The following is a 22,311-nucleotide window of genomic DNA, read 5'->3' as shown; positions in this document are numbered from 1 at the left end:
TGTTGTGACGTAGTCTATGCAAGTAATAAATGACTACTGCTGAAGGCATGTAGCATGTCGTTCAATTTAGTTGAAAGCAAGAGCGTGTGTGCCTGGCCTCGTGTGTTTGCTGTAGTCATGTGGTACATTACAGTCGCTGTACATGTTTATCGCGTTGCGCTGACGGACGGGGAAAAAAAAAGTGAGGAAGCTCATTCAGGGCGATCGCAACCAACGATAGGGCTTGGATGTTGCCAGACGCTTAAGGCAATTGACACGCTTGGTGGGGAATCTTCGTAATAGTGAGACGCTTGCCTTTCGGGATCGAATTCTTCTGGTCTGTCCCAGTAGCGGGGGTCCATGTGTATCTGTTGGGTGCAAGTCATTATGCTGAGCCCTTTTGGCAGGACCATGTCCTTGTAGCTGTAATCACAGGCAGCTTGTCTTGATGTGAACCTGTCGGAAGAAGGAGGGTGAAAATTTGTTTTGGAAGATAAATTTGTTCGCGTGGGTTAACTTCTCAGACCCGAGGGTCGCGTACATGCGCACCGGCCCGCTTTTTGCCAAGGTCCTTGTAAACTCAAGATAGATTTCGTTTACATTTCTCTGCGTGACAGCCACCGAAACTATCAGGTCTTTGAAGACTGCTTTTACAGCAGCTGCGGTTACAAGAGGGACGAAAACAACACTACTTTTGCAAAGAAACTAGGTTAACACTGTCGTGGTTGATCGTATAGTGTGTGTAGCGCACAGAGGTACTTACGCGACAACTGGAGAATAAAGGCGAAGCGCCTCGTATATAACCTGCATCGTGTAAGGTAGATCGCTGACGGCGTCGTACGAGAATCCTCCCTGCAACGAAAGACGTGACGGTGCAGGCCGATCAGTATTGTAACAGAGAGGAGCCCACGCTCAAAGAAACGCCTCTCTTATTAGGGCCTTTTTGTGGATCATTGACGATAACGGCAGATAGACACACTTAATGGTAACTTGTCTGGTTTAAGGCTCCAACGCTGTACAGAGGGGTATGAGGGGCTGTGAAGCATGACAGGATCGGCTCGTTGCTGACCCTGCGTGGTGCTTGAGTACAACACAATTGGAAGAGACAGGAGAGGACCCATTCCTCGCGGTCCTCGTCGCGTCTTTCTGTGTCATGCTTCTTCCAGCAGCGTTGTAAACTACTTAATGAATTAAATTATGAGGTTTTACTTGCCACAGCAACGATATGATTGTGAGGCACGCCGTAGTAGTGGACTCCTCATTACCGTTGACACACTTGGGCTTCTTCAACGCGCCACCTAAATCTAAGTACATGAGCGTTCTTCTTCTTTCTTTTTTTTTCTTTTGCACTTTGGCCTCACTGAAGTGCGGCCACCGCGGCAAGGATCGCATGCACGACCTCGTGGTCAACAGCGCAACGCCGTATCCACTTAGCTATCCGGGGCGGGTTGATTAATTTTCACAACCCAAGGTTATTTTATGCGCACCCAAAGTAACGGCACCCATTTCGCACCTGCCAAAGTGCAGCTTCCGCTGCAGCTAATCGAATCCACGACCAACAGCGCCCCTCCACACCCAGTGAGCCAACACGGCGCCTCTAGACAAATACATGGAATTAAGGACACGCACACTGCAGGAGGAACTATTTTGCATGTGTCGCTCTTTGCCTCGAGCAGTTGCACGTGGGAAAGCCGCATCTATCTCAAAGGAGCCTTCCTAAGCCCGGCACAGGACAGGCCTGGAAAAGCTATCCGGGGCTTGGACCTAGGGCTTCTCCGTAGTTCATGAGCAATGTACGCATCGCCTCGTTAGACCAAGCGCTTCTTTATATTAATCCGAACAATATCTTTTTTCTATCAAATTTGCACAGGTCATGTATAGCAACGGGGCTTCTTAATTGGGATTATACCTGCACAGCAAGACACTTTCGAGCGACAAATTGCAATGTCCACGTGGCAATTGCAAAATGTTCGTAGGCAACTTTCTTTTTCGTTTATTTAAACTAACGTGGGTGTTTCGATGGCGAAGTTTGAGCCGCGCATTACTTATTACACGTCTGCTTGGCAGAACCCCTAAGACTAATTGGCACTGCACCGCACAGAGGCCACAAAACTCATTTGCAGTGGTTACCTGAGCCACTGTGGCATGAGAAGACGATGAAGTTGCGGAAACAGGGCCAAGAGCTGCCTTGCATGATGGCTTCGTAGTACGCGTTTTTTTTTCAGAACGTTACAAAAACTATATACTTGCCCTTGCGGTATGGAGTTTCTTACCACCAATGACAGAGCACCGCCAGACCGTCAATACATGCCGCGTCTGCACAAGTTCGACCCCGATATGTCGTTCGGCGTGTCACCCAATCTCAAGCGCTGCGACGTATGTTTAGAACACAAAAAACGATTTGGTGCGACATTACGAGGCCGTATTCGCAGGGCGTTTCCGCTCAATGAGGCGGCGAGGAGGCTGATATCTCGTTGCAGCTGCACCCTCGCCGCGACTTTGCAGTGGCACGACGCCAACTACGACGGAAACGACAAGGCAATAGCAGCGACACGACGACGATCACGACGAAAAGCTCTTAGCGAAGAATTGCGTTGAGTTTCATCTAATACGCTGAAAAGACAGTGTCATGAATATCATATTTGTCGAGGAGTAGGGAACTGACAACTTCTTTTGGCAGTTATCGATTCAGGGGAAGCAAGGACCGACTCTAGTCTGGGGATTTTTTTCTTGTAGAGGACAACCCAACTAGGACGCCGCCATGAGGCGATTCGGGGAGCGAGGCAGATATTTCTCCACTCCTGTGCCGCTTTGGCTGCTGCGACCGTCCAGCGTAAGCCTCATGTGAGGGCACTAGACGAGTTCTAATTGAGAGTGTATTGTAGGCAATATGATCCTCGGAATATGGACGCGTCGCATCACTGGCCAAGAAAGAAAGGATAGCGTTACACTATAAGAAGGTTGCACCTTTTTAGATGTTATCATGTCTCACCAAACAGTAATCGTCATCTATCTTGCTGGCCCTTAATTTCTTTCAACTGTGTGTATCCGCTGTTTCCAGGTTACGAACGACCTTTGCGTTATCGGCGTGACAATGGCATTATTGACCGGAAAGTGGGGAGCGCAGAGTTTTCGAAAAATAAGCGCAAGCAACACTGGTGACGATTACTTTATTTAGGTAAGCTACACCTCGAAGGGCATATCGTCTTCGTTAGCCTGTGCTGCGGTTCGCCGAGTCCACAAGCCTCTCCGGCCCTCTCATGGACCCGGTCTGCCCTTCCATGTTTGTGGCAAAATTTATTGGCTATTTCTCTCTCGCTCTCTTTCTCTTTCTTACACTCTTCCAACCTCTCGTTCAGGATAGAAAACCGTACGTGGTTGAAGTTAACCTCCGTGCGTTCCCATGACCTCTTTATGAATTTTTAAGCTTCGGGAAATCCTCGGCTACTGGGAAAGCACATTTTTTTGCGTCATGAATCGCTCGTGGGTTGCCCAACGCCCACAAGCGCTAATCAGGCTTTTGCAAATAAATTTCGTGTGTAAGTGCACGCCTGTGCATAAACGTGTTGTTTGTATGTTTGTTATCACGGCGTACATAATTCTCGACCAGCCCGTGAACCGCTATGGTGACTTATCCGCTACGGCACTGCGCTGCTAAGCACGAGGTCGCAGGTTCGTTTACCGACCGTGGGGGCGTAATTTTGATGGCGGGAAAAAGTATATTAATGCTCGTGCAAATAGTTTTAGGTGTACGCTAATGATCCCTAGGTGGTGGAAGTTATCTGAGAGCCCCCACTACGGCGTGTCTCACAATGATATCATGGTTTTGGCACGCAACCTAAGAATGCAATTGATATTGATCAGCACGTCGAGTAGCACACCAGGCTAGCTCGCACGTCTTGTTGTTGCCAACATCCCTCCATGCTTTGGTGTAAAAATGCACTGTGCTCCTAATCGAGTGTCACACTTAATTTTTTTTGAGGGAAACAGTGATAAGGTGCCTCCGAAAGACTTGCCCAGCCTTTCTGAGGCAACTTATCACTGTTTATAACCTTCATACCACAGTGTGCTGCTCCATCTCTCAGGCCCCTACTTTATCTTAGGTTGCGCTTACGTGCTTTTCGTAGGCTGCGTCCACTTCTTTCCTGACTTTCTCTTGGACTTCTGGATACTTGGCAAGGCAGAATACACAGTTGGAGGTGTTGGCGGATACTGTCTCGTACCTGCGAAGTGAACGTTAATGTGTGATTATAACCGATAATGCCCTGTTGATTATTTTTCAGATGTGCTAAGCCCGTTATGTGGGAACATATTGTCACGTTGTAGTGACAGTGCTGTCGACAATCACATGATTATACACTACTTCGTTTCCTTACGCAGGTGCTTTTGTTTTTCGGTAATGTTGCCTGGTTAAGTAACTAAACGCTGGAATTTATAAAATTGCACTACCATACAGCTTCAAAATACGTGCAGATACTTACCCATAAAATGTTTGTCAGATCGAAACTAGAAATGGTCTCGCCTATCGAGAGCTCATACACAAAATGAAAAAGAAAAGGACCTCGTACAACTCTAAAGAACGCAGCAATATTGATTAATCTTTCCTATTCCTACGACATCAGCGGGTTACGTTTTTAAAGCCGAAGCCAACTCATCGCTACTTATCACTATTTTTATGTTTGTCGTTTTGCCAGCCTCTGTATTTTCCAAAGGCTTTTACACTGCCGAATGCATCTGCAATTTACATTCAACGGTGCACCTATCACAAAGGCCATCCACCTCAAATTTTACGCACACGTTTCCAAACCACTACCGTCTTGAGCTTTTATTTTGTTCAGGGCAGCATTAAACTGAAACGGCAATGCTCACCAAGTTGCATTTACCGGTTACCCATGGGTGATTGTGCATATATCATCAGAGCTTGTATGGCACAAAAGAGCAAAGGAATGCCAACCTTTTCGTGTAGTGCCTCGAGCATAGTGGTGCTTTAAGAAATAAAATGGAAAACCGAACTGAATTTTTCTACGGGGAATGACCCGAAGGAAAGGCTAAAAGCTACATGGGTACAAGCGTTGACAGTCAACACGTCATACAAGAAACAAAAAGACTGCTGTTTCTGCCGGAACTTTCCAGGCAACGTCGGCTGCTAAACACTTCCAGTGCAAACAATAGACCTTGGGCTGCTAAGCACGAGATCGTCGCGTGGTCGAATCCCGGCCCCGGCGGCTGCATTTCAATGTGGGCGAAAGGCGAAAACACCCGTTTATTTAGAATTACGTGCACGTTCAAGAACATCAGTTCGTTCAAATTTCCGGAGTCCTCCGCTATGACGTGCCTAATAATCTAATCGCGGTTTCGGCACGTCAACCACCGTAACTATTAAACAATAGACTCTATTATATCCAGCCTGCATTGTGACAAAAACATCTCGCTTTACTTCCTGATGAAACTCCACGGTAGGCCGGTGACTATGACGTTGCGCTGCTAAGCTCGAGGTCCTGGGTTTGATTCCCACAGCAGTGGCCGCGTTTCCATGGCAACGAAATGCAAGAATGCTCGTGTACTGATATTTAAGTGCAAGTTAAAGAAACCAGGTTGGTCCAAATTAATCCGGTGTTCTCCACTACGGTATGCCTCATCATCAGATCATGTTTCTGGAACGTAAACACCCGAGTATTTTATTGAAGATTTACTAACGTATTTTAATTTCTCTGTGATATCGGAAAAGATTACAGTTTAAGATATGCCTTGTTATTGTCTTGCCGTAACTTAAACGCAATGTTGTGTATCCCAAAGGTCGGTCGGCTACAATTACAGTAAGAGCAATTATTAGAAGGTTCGGCGCAAAAAGGAGAAACTGAAAAAGGAAACCATGGGGACACACGGGACCAGCTACTTCAGCTGTTGGTTGATTTATCCCCCAAATGGTAGGAGTGTTTTAGATATTTTTACAGTGTGCCTAATGATTGGGTTTATTGGCTCCTTCGACTTTTCTTCCACTCGAATGACCTTTTTTATATGATGGTTAGTTACGATTACTTCGGGGTCACCTCTTATGAATTCTGGTACCGTACTTACCCAGCGGTCAATATTGTGGCGGCGTTGCAAGCGACGTCTTTCAGTGGCATGAGGAAGTCTCCTGTTGGAAAACATAAGAACACGTCATAGACGCATAGTCATCGCTGAGCGCCCTGGAGAAAATATTGCTGTCAACAGAAATCCTGCGAAAGCTTTTCTCGCGAAGGCAATTGATTTCTACCAATGTTCCGTAGTTTTAGAGCTATTCACTTTAACGCGATTAGTATTGTTAGCGTATTCAACTAATTTCTAGGTTGGGTTGGGTTGGGTTGGGTTGGGTTGGGTCTGTCTGTCTGTCTGTCTGTCTGTCTGTCTGTCTGTCTGTCTGTCTGTCTGTCTGTCTGTCTGTCTGTCTGTCTGTCTGTCTGTCTGTCTGTCTGTCTGTCTGTCTGTCTGTCTGTCTGTCTGTCTGTCTGTCTGTCTGTCTGTCTGTCTGTCTGTCTGTCTGTCTGTCTGTCTGTCTGTCTGTCTGTCTGTCTGTCTGTCTGTCTGTCTGTCTGTCTGTCTGTCTGTCTGTCTGTCTGTCTGTCTGTCTGTCTGTCTGTCTGTCTGTCTGTCTGTCTGTCTGTCTGTCTGTCTGTCTGTCTGTCTGTCTGTCTGTCTGTCTGTCTGTCTGTCTGTCTGTCTGTCTGTCTGTCTGTCTGTCTGTCTGTCTGTCTGTCTGTCTGTCTGTCTGTCTGTCTGTCTGTCTGTCTGTCTGTCTGTCTGTCTGTCTGTCTGTCTGTCTGTCTGTCTGTCTGTCTGTCTGTCTGTCTGTCTGTCTGTCTGTCTGTCTGTCTGTCTGTCTGTCTGTCTGTCTGTCTGTCTGTCTGTCTGTCTGTCTGTCTGTCTGTCTGTCTGTCTGTCTGTCTGTCTGTCTGTCTGTCTGTCTGTCTGTCTGTCTGTCTGTCTGTCTGTCTGTCTGTCTGTCTGTCTGTCTGTCTGTCTGTCTGTCTGTCTGTCTGTCTGTCTGTCTGTCTGTCTGTCTGTCTGTCTGTCTGTCTGTCTGTCTGTCTGTCTGTCTGTCTGTCTGTCTGTCTGTCTGTCTGTCTGTCTGTCTGTCTGTCTGTCTGTCTGTCTGTCTGTCTGTCTGTCTGTCTGTCTGTCTGTCTGTCTGTCTGTCTGTCTGTCTGTCTGTCTGTCTGTCTGTCTGTCTGTCTGTCTGTCTGTCTGTCTGTCTGTCTGTCTGTCTGTCTGTCTGTCTGTCTGTCTGTCTGTCTGTCTGTCTGTCTGTCTGTCTGTCTGTCTGTCTGTCTGTCTGTCTGTCTGTCTGTCTGTCTGTCTGTCTGTCTGTCTGTCTGTCTGTCTGTCTGTCTGTCTGTCTGTCTGTCTGTCTGTCTGTCTGTCTGTCTGTCTGTCTGTCTGTCTGTCTGTCTGTCTGTCTGTCTGTCTGTCTGTCTGTCTGTCTGTCTGTCTGTCTGTCTGTCTGTCTGTCTGTCTGTCTGTCTGTCTGTCTGTCTGTCTGTCTGTCTGTCTGTCTGTCTGTCTGTCTGTCTGTCTGTCTGTCCGTCCGTCCGTCCGTCCGTCCGTCCGTCCGTCCATTTCCTGCAATGCCTTTGTAATCCATGGTCGAATGGATAACTCGTCCAGCTGCTGTACTGAGGGAACAGGGTTCGAGACCATCCTTCAGGCGAACATGGGTGACTCGGTATGCGGCAATGCGTACCCGTGTACCGCTATTCAATTACTTGTATTTTTTCCCCGCTGACTCGCAGCACTGGTTCCGTGCCACTCGTTTTCGTGCTGCCTTCCAATCAGCCTCTTTGATAGCAACTTAGGTCGCTGGCCGTGTGCCAGTAAGTACGTTCCTCTCACCAATGAATGCCTTCCACGCCAACTTCGATAATTAAGTAATTGTCGCTGGAAATGTGCCGCTTTATATTGACAGCGTGCTATGCATTTCGGAGGGCCGCGCAGTGGCTTTGCGGCGGGGCCGGCAGATGGCGTCAAGTGTTCGCAGGGAAGCCCGCTAGAGGAGCCCCGCTGCAGCACGCGCCTCATACGTACGTGCCATCTCGAGTCATCCGAGGCCCGTTCATCACACGAAGTGCGCATGCTCGACCGTAGGCGCACTGCATAAAAGCAGCCAGGCTATCTGCAATAAACCATTCTTTGGCTTGCGCCTACTGCGGATGTTACTGTCACTCGCGATAGTACAGCAAGACATTTCGAAGCTGGCAATGCGTTGTCTCGCTATATTGCTTCAAGGCTAAGTGCATAACCATCAACAGTAGTAGTGAGAGGGGTTCTGTCCATTTTTTTTTCTTTCCCAGTTAATCAGTCGGAATCACATGAGCAGCCTCCGGCAAGCTTTGGCACTGACGACCCCGGTTCACTTGCTTCCTGACAGAGGAAGGTAACGATAAATTAAGCTACTATGTTCCGACTAAGATGACGGGAAGCGGCTTCTTCAGGACGAAATACGCGCACACGTGATTCGTGTTCACCATGTGGAGGTGAAGAATAGTACCTCGCTTTACCCGCCATAGGGCGAGGGGAGTTGTAAAGGCTAAAGACTGTTTCACATGGCGCGATTTTCAGTCAGCGACGCAGCGAATTCCGTCGCTCAGCGACCACCGCGACTGGATTCCAACAAGTTGGTCGCGCCGTTGCCGAGTCGCAGCGATCGGCGCGATGTGGGAGGTGCAAAGCGTGTGACGAAAGAAACCGCCGTCAAAATAGGCGCTTTCCTGTTTTAGCACGCGTTGGTAGCTCTCTGGAGCAATATCGCGCGCTAGTTTTAGTTATGTTCTAATAGGGCGTACCCCCCAGCGTCTGCATCTTGAGCTTCATAAAGATTTTTTGTTCTTCCGCTTACAGAATTCGTTTAAAAGGACAAGCTGCACGGTATCCAGGTCGGGAGCAGACACCGCCTCAACATGAGGCACGTACCCACTTTCGCCACAGTCCTCAACTTCTTCATCGCTACAAATTGTGCCAGCTGCTTATACATGCACACTCAATAGTAGCTTGTCCTTCCGCAAAAGCAAATACTCATCCAGAAAGAAAGTTGTGGCTTACATAGTAACAACGAAACTAGAGTGTACTAAATGGAACCAACCCCATCGACTCCGCACAAGCCGCACGCTCATACTTGCGGAATTGTGCAGCGTTTCACTCACAGCATCTGCAAGCTGTCGTGAAGTCTCAACGCTTTTAAACGTTAAAAAAATGGTGTACTTATTTTATTACCGAATATTAATAGGAAAATTCGAATATTTGACTAGTTTCCATGTTGTTTGTACTTAACCATGCAGGCATGGATACTTCGTGAGCGGGGGGCAACCTTGCGCATCGCTGCGACGGAAATCGCGCTGCGTCAAACGCATGTGACAGCTGTCAGCGAAAATCGCTCTGCGACGTGCGCGGCAGAACGATCTTTATCGCCCTAATCGCGCCATGTGAAACAGCCTTCACGCGTCAACGAATAGAGAAGGTTAACAAGCTTCTTTCACTTCACATGGGGGTCTGCGATTTAATCGTGCGTTTATTTTCCCCACTCACAGGCCCCTAGTAAAGGGTATTACAGGAAGGGCAATAAGCTTGACATGTCTAACCTAGCGAAGGGACGTAACAAATGAAGTAAGTGACACTTTGTAGTGCGCTTTACTTTTTTGCGTCCATGTTAATGCGCCTAACTCGTCAGTATCGTCCTTAGCTCACATATCTAACTCAACGAGTCTCATCGACTGAAACTTTTCGGTGAATCGGGTTAAAATTTTTAGCTGATCACCAGCCCAGTTTGCGAGGAGTGAGGTCGATACGCCCGATGTTATGCATATTATGCGAGGTGACCGATAAGGTGACCCGTAATAGGCGTGAAAGACAAGCCAACGCGTGATAAAAAATCAAGCGTGACTTTTTTTACGGGCATACCATTGCTCTAGCGTATTCCAGCGTCCAAATTAGCCATGCTGATCATGTGATCTATGTCTAAGCCTAAAGCGAACCTGACAGTCGATTTTTGAACTCCTTTAGCTATCGTGGAGAGCCGGACAAAGCGGACAAGAGGTGGTCTAGGCCATCCCGACCATTGCTTAGATGGCAGTCGGGTCACGTATACTTTGAACAGGAATTCGTCTTTATACAACCGACGTTATTATTTAGTGGAATGCGGTGCAAAGAAACCGCGTTGGTCGCACCTGTCAAGGCCACGAAGTGCTTGAAAGATGTAGGACCGTCATGGTGATTTGTACAAGGATCATCCGCCCTCCTTTCAATCGCTGCTCCTTTGCTGGGTGCCAAACTTGCGCAGGTACACTAGGCGGCTCGTCATATGTCACCAATTTCCCCTAAGGAATTCTAGCAAACTTAAACTTGTTTGTTGTAGCTGATAATGATTCCTGTCATTACACTATACTAATGCGAAAATAAACGTTATTGTCATACATACATACGGGAACAGCTTGCACTGCGCTGATGATTGTATTAAGAGGATTGTTTGGCCATGTGCAGGGGTGCTCAACCTGCGGACATGCAACGTGGCACAACGCAGCTGTCATCGAAGCACTCTGCAGGTATTGTTGAGGTAACAACAACCATAACAGCTACACAGTTACTACAATTAAAGTCTTGCCACTACTACTACGAGTGCTGCTGCGGCTGCTGGTGCTACTACTACTACTACTACTACTACTACTACTACTACTACTACTACTACTACTACTACTACTACTACTACTACTACTTACTACTTACTACTACTACTTACTACTACTACTTACTACTATTACTACTACTTACTACTACTTACTACTACTACTTACTACTACTACTTACTACTACTACTTACTACTACTACTACTACTTACTACTACTACTACTACTACTACTACTACAACAACAACAACGCTATAGCAAAAACCTTGTGGTGATTATGTTTCAAAGTATTGAAGCCGTTTTATGCGATATTATTCGCCCTTATTTTCGATAATTAATGACTTCATTAGCGAAGCGTAAAAAAACAGGTGGCAGTCATTAGCGAGAGCAACAACAACAGAAGAAAGATAAAGCCCCTAATGGAATTTACGCATCACAAACAGCGTAAATTAGTTATCCTCCTTCGCATCACTAATGCCTGCCCCGACTAATTAAACGGACTCGGTAAATGTCATCGCGCTGAGAGCCCTGTTTTCTTTCTTCTTTTTTCGATGTCTCGACTTAGCTTCGAACAAAACACTGCACAGTGGTGGGCGTCGAGCGCTAATTTGCTGTCTACTATCGCCCGCAGTCGCCTCTGAGGAGCTCGTGCCTGAATGAACATCTTATCCTTGATTTTGTTGACACCCTCCTCTAACCGAGTATCGTTCCGAAAGCCTTAGTTACGCCGACTCCAAAGTTGCTTTTCCCGTTAACTGTCAAATTTTACTGAAGTGATGTGGTCGCAATGGGGGTTCTAATTTATCGTTAGGCACTTCGAAGTCTCTCGAAACAGCTATTATTTATGTGTTTACTTGTGTGCATTTATGTGTGTGTGTATTATTCATGTGTGTTTTCGTGACAATATATACAAGCGCCCATATCGTGGATGGGTATAGCAATTTATATCTTGGATGGCCGCCGATGAATGAGGGTGTGCATCTTTTTTGAGGCCGTCTACGACACACTGAAACTACTAAAACTTGTTGTTTGAAGTTGGATGTAATGGTACCAGACCGGAGACACACAAGACGAACCTTTACTTCAGGATGAGAGATAAAGAAGTGATAGGCTAAAGGCATAGAGGTTAACCAGGCTGAAATCGGTTTGCTATCCTTCACTGGGAAAGCGATTTGAAAGGGGTCTGCCTCACGATTTCCTATCTTAACATACACGAAGAAATCGGTCTTCTCGTCCGCCACTGTACCGAATTTGGTGACGTTTATCGAATTGAAACGAAAGAGTTGAAATTTACCAACGTGAAGCAGTCAATTTTCTATTGACACCATTCTGTTTTACTATTTAAGATTGCAAGAAAAGGAAGAGAAACTAGAGCACTGACCTTGTACTTCGGTCACTAAGTAAGCGATTAAAAGCGCTATAGCCATTTGGTAAACTGCTCATATTGATGCATCTAAAAGGACCAAATGGAGTGACCATGCACCACCATGAAATACACGACTAATTTGTAATCGGGGCTTTTGCAGAACTCTATCAAACATGGTGTTCATTTTCTCATAATGCGCCTACTGTAAATCAGATCGGTACTCTGATCGGTACGTTGTATGTAAACAGACTCACGTTACAGAAATAGGATTTCTCCTCTGGTGCAGTGTAACAGATTTGTAAACTATGTGCTTCAAATTTTTATCTTATCTATTCTTGGCAATGTTTCTTAAACTACGTGACCCGAAATCAAAATTCTACTTGATACAGTTGATAGACTACGGGTTTCTGTTTTGAATGCAACAAATATTACTCAATTCGCTTCCGTAGTTGTCCAATAAAGAACATTTTCAGTGTTTTACTTGTATTTAGGCGGAAAATCGTAGTTACCTCTTACTAGAACGCGCTCTTAAGACGGAAAGCAGGTCGCATGTGTGCGGCCAATGAAACATACAGGTGTATACGTATACAGAGGAGCTGGGTAACGCTTCTGCCAGATATTTCCGAAAATGAGCTGCATTCGCGGTTAATATTCGCTACAGTTCAGATGCATTGACGCTGTTCTGGCAATCCAACGGCATTCCAGAAAGTTCAGATGTTCAGAAAGTTCCAGAAAGTTCAGAAAGTTCGCTACAGTTCAGATGCATTGACGCTGTTCTGGCAATCCAACGGCATTCCTGTAAAATGCATATTATATTATTTTCTCCTCATTGTATAGTGTACTTTGGTCTTTCGCCGTGATTTTGGGCTTTCTATTTTACACAAGTGTTGTGTCATTGCCATGGTGTATTTTTGTTTCTGAACCCCACACTAGCCTCTGGCTATGGGTTCAGTCAGTGTCTGATAAGTTGTATGGCAAGAGTAGAAATAAAAAGAAAATGAAAATGAAAAAAAAAAGCTATCACTGACTGACATTGGAAGAAGGTATCTGTATGGAGCCCGAAACGTCAATCGTCAGTATTTCATTTATCTGGCCAGTATTTGTCTTATTTCAATCATGACTGTGAGTCCTCACGAATGGCGTCTATTTGCTTTAAAGCGAATTACTTTCTTTGGCTCTTTCACCACTTTTATGGCTGGTGGCCGGCATAGTTCAAGATTTCTCTGTCGATGCAAAGGCGCCGATGGAAAGCGTGCCAGTTATTGCCCAACTCAGTTGCGGAGCATATATCGGTATTTAAATAAGAAAAAAAAACCTTCGATTCGAATGCAGTTGTCACAAACTTACGAGATTTAGATATAGCATTTGCCAAGGTACAGTTATTATTAAGTATTAAGTTAATTATTATTACAGAAGGACCAGAGAGACCGCAAATTCGATACGTCTTCGGTTTAGCTTGAACAACAAGAAAAAAAAAACCAGAGCGTGCCCCTGAAAACTTCTTCTTTTGTCACCTCCCAGCTTTCTGTCTTCAGGTCTGTTTTCTACAAATATTTCACCTACCTTAAATAAACACCTAGCGTTATTGCAGCGATTGCGAAAAGGGGCATTGGGTGACATTGGGACTCGGCTCTGTTCTAGGCACACGCCCGTCTGGATGTTTACATGCTCTAGCAAAGCATTGGACAAGGACAGCCTTCATCTTCCACTGACCTCGACTTCTCTTGCGACTGCAGGAGAGGACTCCGCTACAAATGTGCTGGTGAAGGGCCAGGCTCTCTACAGAATTACGCGATGAAACGAGAAACAGTGCCTCTCAACCACAAATGTTAGCACTCAAGTGCATCGTTCATTTAATAAACGGCGCGGCTTTCTTTACGCGATGGTCTATTCACTTAACATCTGCAATAGCCGTTGGTCGCTTCTGCAGAATATTCTCATACGAATAATTCACTGCCTCATCCTTGGCACTTTAAGCTAGGTCATTAGGTCACTGTCTAACCTCGAGTTATATTTAGTTGATTGATTGAATAACTTCACTTTTATTTTTTAGTCCTGCAGAACGCGTATTAGCACATCGCGGGCCGCTCCCAAGCCCGGGGCGAGAGGCCTAGCCTGCTAGCCGCATGGCGGGCCTACTGGACGGCCCAACGTTGCTCAGCCAGGAGTGGGTTGCAGAGGGCCGTTTCCCACCTAGCTGAGTTTAGGTCAGGACTTGTTATAAAGATACATTCCTAGAGCATGTCTGAAAGTATTGATCAATCCCTTCAAGCAGGGCAGGCGTCAACAGGTTCAATCTCCGGATAATCCCTTCAAGCAGGGCAGGCGTCAACAGGTTGAATCTCCGGATATGTCGCATGTAATGTGAACAGACTGGGATAGGTCTCTGTCTGTCTAAGTCTGAATGTCAGTGCCTGAGGCCTGGTGAGCTTGGGGTGAGGAGGAGGGTATTCGCGCCGCGAGCGATAAGTGTTTAGTAAGTTCATTGTAAGTAGCGGGCGCGTCGCTACTATCCCGAACTCTCATCTCGGCCGTTACGCCGCCAGCCCGGTCATCAAATGCGCGCGTGGCAGCGTGGGCCGTCTCATTGAGGTTCGCGAGGACACCCACCATATGCTCAACGTGGGCTTGCAACCATGTAAGCAAGTGATGCTTGATTCTATCCGGACCTGCCATACGAAGCGGCCCCGAAGCCTGTTCTGAGATTACTCCACACTCAAATGGTGTAATGGCCGAGCGTGAGTCAGTGTAAATGACGTCACTGCTTTCATCAAGCATTGCCAAGGAAATGGCTACCTGCTCGCATATCTCTGGATCTCCGGCTCCTACAGATGCACTGTTCGTGAGTCGCTGTTCATGAGTCACTACCGCTGAAAAGGAGCACTCCTTCCGATATGTGGCCGCGTCAACAAAGCAGGCTCTACGTCCATCTGCCTGGATCTGTTTGAGTATGGTGGAAGCTCTTGCTCTCCTTTTACCGTCGTTGCATTCAGGATGTACGTTTCTTGGTATCGTCGAAAAGGAGATCAAGTATCGTACGCCTCGTGGTAACTGGCATTTTCTTGGTGCCTCTGCTGATGGTCAGTAATCAAGCTCTTGTAGTATCCTCCTGCGGGCAGCGATCATGGAGAGTGTGGCAAGTTGCGCTCTTTCCTGAGCCTCTGAAATCTCCTCCAGAGTGTTGTGCACGCCTAGCTGGAGAAAACGATCGGTGTTGGGGAAGATCGGTATACCCAGGGCTCGCTTGGTGATTTTTCTGAGCAACGTGTTCAATTTTTTTTGCTTTCCGCTCTTTGGCATATGTGCATAGCTGCCACGTAGGAAAAGTGGAAAAGCACAAAGGCGTTAATTAACCGAAACAAATTCTGTTCTTTAAGGCCATGATGGCGGTTAGTCGCTCTTCGGATCAGACTTACTGCGCTGTCCATTTTGGTAGTGAGCACGTTGGATACAGCAGATTTGACTACCATGCCGAGTATTGTTATTGCGTCGACCATACGCATCTAGTCTCTATTGCCCGTGCGAAAACAAATGATGCTGTCAGGCAGTATAGTCTCCAGCCCATGGGCTTGCGACCTCTTCTTATGGGGCGTTAGAGTAAAAGCTCTGTCTTTTTAGCCGAAAAGTTTAATCCCGTGTGTCGAAGATAGTCCTCCGTGACTTGGATGGCCTCCTGTAACGCACTCTCAACCTGGCCCTCACTTCCGCCAGCACACCAAAAGGTAACGTCATCAGTATGAATGGTGTGCCTGATGCCCTCGACTCGTTAGAGCGTACTGGAAATGCCGAATATGGCCAGGTTAAACAAAGTGGGCGAGATCACCGAGCCCAGTGGACTGCCCCTTGTTCCAAGCTCCACCTCTTCCGACATCATGTCTCCTGCGCGGAGAGTCGCCCTTCTTCGGTGCAAAAATGACCTGAACTAATCACGTAATCTTACGCACAGACTACTAAGCTCGGATATCGATTGCAGTATAAATGAACAGGTTATCCTACCGAAAGCCTTCTCCAAATCTAATCGAAGGATGGCCCGAGTGTATCGGGTGTCAGTGCCGGTTGTCTGACACTTGGTGAGCTTCATGACGTTTGGTGTGGACAGACCTACCCTGAATGCTACATATGCTACCTACCTGCCTTCAGGTAGCATATGTGGGTTTATTGACCAGTTGCCTTCACCCATAAAGATCACGTTCTCGTGACGCCTGCGGCAAGAAGGACGTTCCACGTCCGCCGCCAAGGTCTGTGAGTGGTGGCGCTGGCTAACACTCCCAGGGTTCTACTAGGACACATAAATACCCACGAAAGTGGTTGGGGAACCAGCGCCGCGGTAGCTCAATTGATAGAGCATCGCACGCGAAATGCGAAGGTTGTGGGTTCGGTTCCCACCTGCGGCAAGTTGTTTTTTCATCCACTGTAATTTCCATTAATTTATCGTTTCTTCATTTCATTTATTAAGCACAAGTAATTTCCCCTATGTTGTTCTTGGGGTCAGTGTTTGTTGGCTTCTTATGATATGAGTAATAAAAATAGGGCCCCTCGGTTAACGTCGTTTCTTCTCGTTTATATATATATATATATATATATATATATATATATATATATATATATATATATATATATATATATATATATATATATATATTTATATATATATATATATATATGTCTAGTGAGGGCTCTGAACACTGAAGGAGCGTGAGAAGCTCAAAAAGAGGAATGGCATCGTGAGGGGCGTTGCAGCGAAATTGAAGCCCCGGCCTCACTAAATAATAGATATGTATACGCAGATCGCACGCACTGTGGGAATCGGTACACGCGAAACTTGCGTGAGGCCAGCACAGCCGAATTGCCGCATTACACGAAATGTAGTGCGATGCACATTCGGTGACGAACGCGCGGTCTCTCAACCACCATGGTAGACTTTGGGCAGAAAGCAGGACTTTCATTCAGGTTTAGTAGCACGTGCTGAATCACAAGAGGAGATGTGGTCGATCTTGTAGAAACGTGCCACAGGAAGAGAGATGCGCAGCCAACTTCGCTAATGCATGCGTCCCGTGACTTTAAGCTTCAGTCGTTAGCTATACTCCATCTGTCGACTACCTTGCTGGCACTACCGAAGGTACGAGGCCTATGAGTAACCGCTTCCCATTAGTGTCCACCTCCATCAGCGTTGCTCACCTTTGTCATTAGTACGCTCGCGAAATTCCCGATGCTTAAGGAGCTCTTCAGGAACCTTGGCCTCAAGGAGAGTCTGTAGCAGGTCTGGGCGAGCGAGCTAAAACGAGAGAAGAATGGAGACGAATTAGCGGTTGCGCTCATTCTGTAGGTGGCACAACTGACAGAAAGATTTAGTTGATGCTCAACACTGATGCCAGCTATTCAAATACATGTAACGCACTGATATTCTTTTCTGGCATAACCTTTCAGCTGATATGAACGAAATTCGTTGTGTTCGAGAAAAGATATCGAATTCCTAGTGGCTGTGGCAAACTGAATTTCGATATATGGCCTGGATTTCTTTTACTGAAGTTGCCGGAAATTGGCAAGCATGAAAATTTAGGAAACAGCTGTAGCACGAAGTCTATTGTTTCGTAGCTTTGCACCAGACATATCACAGTTCTGTAAACTGTATCGATCAGATAAGCTAAACCGAACAATTTCGGTATTTTAATTTATACAGTGTACGTAGATATGTTAGTAATATACCTCCGTATCTGTATAACATATCGATTTTGTCCGCTTTACATCTATTAATATATGCAGTTTACAATATATTCATACCGTTTTTCATTGCTAGGCTACAGAGTTATAAACTTGATAGTTTCCTTTTCTTTCTAATTGTGCAATTCTGAGCGATTGTAAGAATATTGAAGGGCTAAATCAATATATGTGCTTCCTGCGCAACTGCTTCTTATTTTTTTCTTTTAAAAGCAACAAACCTCATTAACTTCGGTGCAGTGGTAGCCGAGAAGAACGATTTCTTTTCTCGTGTACTTAAATGCGAAATTCAACTTTAAAAATTAAACGATAAAGAAATGCAGCAGATACAACGTGCCCTGTTGAATACTGTGTACAGCGTAGATTACGAGGCAGCCTAGGCGTGCCGTCTTATGTGGCTCAAGGATGCCCCGAACGAGGAGGCGTGCAATGAAGTGCCCGTATGAACGCAAGCAGCATTATATCGGTTGAAAGAGGCAGGCTGGCTTTCTGCACCATTTGTGCGGAGTGCTTCATCTCCCCTTGAAGGCGCAGTGATTTTTTTTTTCAGTTTGCTCATAGCGGCGCTATAGCGATAGTTCATCTCGATGAGCATGCGCTCTGTGCCAGCCTTCTGCCTTACAATATGCATATTTCTCAAAGTATATAATGAAGTGTCTGTTGCGCGTCAGCGCATGATCCATTTTTTTTCTTTTGTTATTTGTTCTGTCTCTCCCAGTCTTTTGTCTTTTGCGCAGTCAAAACGATGCAATATTCGTGAAGGATTTTTGAAAGAGGCGGTTAAATCGCACTCACGCTTGGATCTTTATCCCTCGCTGCAACAATGGGTTCCGCCTTCTTGGCCAGGGCCGTGAGTGGCTCGTTTCCAAAGTACCGCTCCAAGAAGCATGTGAATGCTACGAGGCCTTTTACACCCGAGAGGAATTCTGTGGAAAAAAAAAGAAAGAAGCCGACAATAAAGTGCAGCCGTGCTTGATCATTGTGCGTAGCTGTTGCAACAGTTACACAGGTGTAAAGAGGCAGTCACACCAATTGCATTAACGTGTCTGATTAGGCCTATCGCTCACGTCCCTAAATCTGGATCATGCCTAACACCGTAAGTTTAAGGATTAGATGAAAAGTCTGCGATGGAAGGTGACGTGAGGAAGGGGGGAGAGAGAGAGAGAGAGAGAGAGAGAGAGGGAGAGAGAGGTGGGGTTGTACGCAGCTTAGCTCTGGAAGCGAAAACAACCACCGCTTCGCCTTTCACCGGGAATTATCCTTGCCGGAAGGTAGCGTTAGTATTATGGCTTACGGACTTGAACCCGGATTAAACTTTACACAAAAAAGTTAAAGGTACTAGACTGAAGCTCTGGAATCGAAGGTGACGCGAGGAGGGTGGGAGGAAGGAGGTGGGTTAGTTCCGTTCGCGCAAACAATTGCCGCCTCGCGTCTCACTGGAAATTAGCCTTGCATTAATGTAGAGTTAGGACTGAGGCTCTGGCGTATTTCTAACGTTGCGGAAGTCGCATATGGAAATGTGTTTTCAATATTTACGAGAAAGGAGATGATAGAGAAACAGGATAGCTGTCGAGTCCAATTTCACCTCTGCGCGTCACATCTTCTTTTGACTGTTGCCACTCTTGAGTGTGCCGTAACAACATGTCATATATATATATATATATATATATATATATATATATATATATATATATATATATATATATATATATATATATATATATATGAACCAGGTATGATTATGAGGCGCGCCACTGTGGGGGGGGGGACTGTGGAGATTTGGACCACCTAGGTTAATTTAAGGTGCACCTCGATCTAAGCACACGGGGGTTTTCGCAGATTGAATCCCGGCCACGGCAGTGTCCGTGGCAGGGATTCGATCTCGCGACCTCCGGGCTTGTAAGCCCAACACCATAGCCCCTAAGCAACCGCGGCGGGTCTGAAGCAGATGCTTTCAATAAGCTTATTTGAGGGCGCTGCTTTATGATACGGATCAGAGCTTCGTCAGGTGGCATGTTTTGTGGGGTTTCTTTACCAGTCAGAAAAAATTGTGCGTAATTGGTACGTCACTCAAAAAATTGAGGTTAGATGCCATTTGGGGCGGCCTTATTGGCGCTTTGATAATTGCGACAGTATTTCTCGAGTTGGATAATTTATTATAATTACCCGATTAAATCTTGGTAACGAAAAAGCTACTGGCGGCTCTCCACTGTACTGGAACAATATGCAATAGGCTTTCTCCGAATAACGCAACTGCTCGTTCTTTTTAAGTCTTGGTGCAGGATGTTTGGGACACCCTGTATAATTCACTCAGCACAGAAATGAGGCCAACCGGGATTCACTCTAAATAAGAATCAACAACAGTTTTGGGCAGCAGCGCTTATACTAGGACTGACAGAAAAAAAAAAAGAAAATCATGCTGCAGTTTCTCCGGAACGGCGAAGCAGTATTACCGATAGCGAAGTATAAAACAATTTCACGAAGGAAGATTACACCACCGATAGACGCCAGACTCATGTAAGACCATCACCTTAGTGAACAATTCTTCCAAAAGCGTCTTCAAGTGTAACTGGTAATAAAGGGTGTATATATATATATATATATATATATATATATATATATATATATATATATATATATATATATATATATATATATATATATATATATGGGGTGTTTAAAGGGCCCCTGAAACGGTTCGGACAAATTTTGTAGGCGCGTAGGGTACAGCTTAAGTAGAACATTCGCACCACAATTTAAGTGAAGCGTTACGTATTAATGGAGCTGCAAGCGATCAGAAGTTACCCTCCTCCCTAGCTATGCCTTTCCTCCTCAACTCGCTCGCCGAGCGAGTGGCGCTAAGCTCCGCCTTCACTGGTTCAGCGTCACGATGCGACGTCACATCGCTCACTTCCGGTTGTTTAGGAGCACGCCCCCTCCCGCGCGAGACCTCTCCGCTGACCGCTTGGCCGTCGACCGAGAGCTATCGAAGCAGCGTGCGTTGCGAGCATTCTGTCGTAGCGCCGAACGTGTCCGGTACTCCGCTAAAAACCGGCAAGCTGGTCATTTCGGCGAATGACTGGAGGCATAAACTGAAGCTGATGAAGGAACTTTAGCGTAGACGTACGTGAGCAGCCTGATCGGTCTGCACGGTCCAGACACTTGCTGGCGCAGCGCTTAACCAGTCAAACAAAGCGCTAATATTGCTCTAACCAAGTGTAAAGCATTTTAAACATTTATAAATCAATGGTTTGATGGTTACACTCTGCGAAAAATACACACCAGCAGCAAAGAAGCATACACTTCGTTGCTGCTACTGTGTATGGTTGAGCTCTGTGCCACCAGGTGGCTGCACCATGCAGACCATTCACATTTGCCCTTCTGCTCATCTCGTGGCTCATCCCGGCACACTCAAGCGGCCAGACCCTGTCCCCTTGCGCTTGCGTTTGCCCTAATACTGGACTCGCGAAACGGTATTGCGTTAGTAATCTTCCGGTGTAAAGTGACGGCCACAAACGCTCAAATCCTGGCACCGATCGGATACCGGCAGTCCCATGCGCAGCAGCCAGTTCGCTTGTATACTGCCTTGCAGAGGGACACGATGTCGCAGCTTGACACATTGCCAGTCGCTAGGTTTGCAGTCCACAAGGCAACAAAGTCGAATCATAGTGCTCGCGAAAAGACTGAGACCGACTCTGACCGCGGAGCCAAAATGGAGTACGTTGTAACACAAGCAGACGACACTTGCTGTGTGCCGGAAGTGCTGAAGTGTACTGAAAAATTGTTCTTGTGCATTCTCTTTGTTACTTTCTTTTTATAAAAACAAATGAACTAACATTCCAACTGTTACGAAGATTATTTGTTTACCATACAGTTGGAAAAATTATCGACCACGCACACTGGTCAGCCAATCAGATAGCTCGCCCACGTGACGTCATATGGGTTATTTGCATCATATGGGTAGGGGCGGCTTAAAATTCCGCCGAGCAGTGCGCTACGATCGGCAGCGATGTGTATTTTTAAAACCTTATAATAAATTACACGCTTTACGCAGAGCACTTAGATGCATCAAATAATGATCAGAAGGACCTACTCTAACGACTCAGTACGTTTGTAGAAAATAGCCAAAATCGTTTCAGGGTCCCTTTAAGGCTGGTCGGCCCAGCCCCGTCCACCTCCCGGAAAAATTTAAACTTCCGCCTATGTGCAGCTTAACCTAGATGAAACTATGACCTTTCGAATATCGTGTAAAAAACTGGTTTCTCCTTTCACTTATAGCCTATTAAATCATTCAGGAGACAAAAGCTTCGAGTTGCTCCATGTAAGCTTAAGCTTTTTGCATGCATAACGTATATTAGATCAAAATTGATGTAGGCGTCGGTCTTACGGGACCCTTTCATAAAGGACATTTACTAGCTTGAGATGGTGCGAAGGCAAGCAAGTATGTTCACATATAACAAATACAGAAGGTTAAATTCACTTAAAGACATTACTGAATCCCACTACTTCAAGTACGCAGGAAAATGTCTGCCTTGTTTGTGCATAACATTTTAGCGAACATACTGCATCTTAAAGATGAACGCCACACAGGA

The 22,311-nt window shown here is 46.0% G+C and overlaps 2 protein-coding genes across 16 annotated transcripts in view; one reads left to right on the top strand and one right to left on the bottom strand.

The window, feature by feature from the left end:
- The window catches only part of LOC135911357 (uncharacterized), a 371,373-nt gene that overhangs the window by 15,370 nt on the left and 333,692 nt on the right, over positions 1 to 22,311 (top strand). For 6 of the 14 annotated variants that reach the window (XR_011507986.1, XR_011507987.1, XR_011507985.1 and 3 more), the window contains exon 2: positions 10,492 to 10,564. Coding sequence is in view for 1 of the 14 variants with exons in the window: in XM_070523697.1 (XP_070379798.1) it covers positions 10,492 to 10,564 (73 nt within the window). In the remaining 13 variants the exon portion in view is untranslated. Of the gene's footprint in view, positions 1 to 8,856; positions 8,921 to 10,491; positions 10,565 to 13,642; positions 13,880 to 22,311 lie in introns of those variants that run through there. The other 8 variants (XR_011507992.1, XR_011507991.1, XR_011507993.1 and 5 more) reach the window with 7 other exon arrangements.
- LOC135911356 (cytochrome P450 6B5-like) overlaps positions 1 to 22,311 on the bottom strand; it is a 76,316-nt gene that overhangs the window by 3,391 nt on the left and 50,614 nt on the right. Inside the window, exons 7-12 of one of the 2 annotated variants that reach the window (XM_065443596.2) lie at positions 18,515 to 18,645; positions 17,180 to 17,276; positions 6,058 to 6,118; positions 4,094 to 4,202; positions 743 to 831; positions 295 to 435 (exon numbers count right to left, since the gene is read on the bottom strand). In XM_065443596.2, the coding sequence (XP_065299668.2) occupies positions 295 to 435; positions 743 to 831; positions 4,094 to 4,202; positions 6,058 to 6,118; positions 17,180 to 17,276; positions 18,515 to 18,645 (628 nt within the window). The remainder of the gene's footprint in view (positions 1 to 294; positions 436 to 742; positions 832 to 4,093; positions 4,203 to 6,057; positions 6,119 to 17,179; positions 17,277 to 18,514; positions 18,646 to 22,311) is intronic. The other variant, XR_011507983.1, reaches the window with a different exon arrangement.

The sequence above is a fragment of the Dermacentor albipictus genome, chromosome 8 (genome assembly GCF_038994185.2).
Source record: "Dermacentor albipictus isolate Rhodes 1998 colony chromosome 8, USDA_Dalb.pri_finalv2, whole genome shotgun sequence".
NCBI lineage: Eukaryota > Metazoa > Arthropoda > Arachnida > Ixodida > Ixodidae > Dermacentor > Dermacentor albipictus.
The sequence above is the reverse complement of the archived record's forward strand: the minus strand, read 5'-3'. Positions and strand labels throughout refer to the sequence as shown.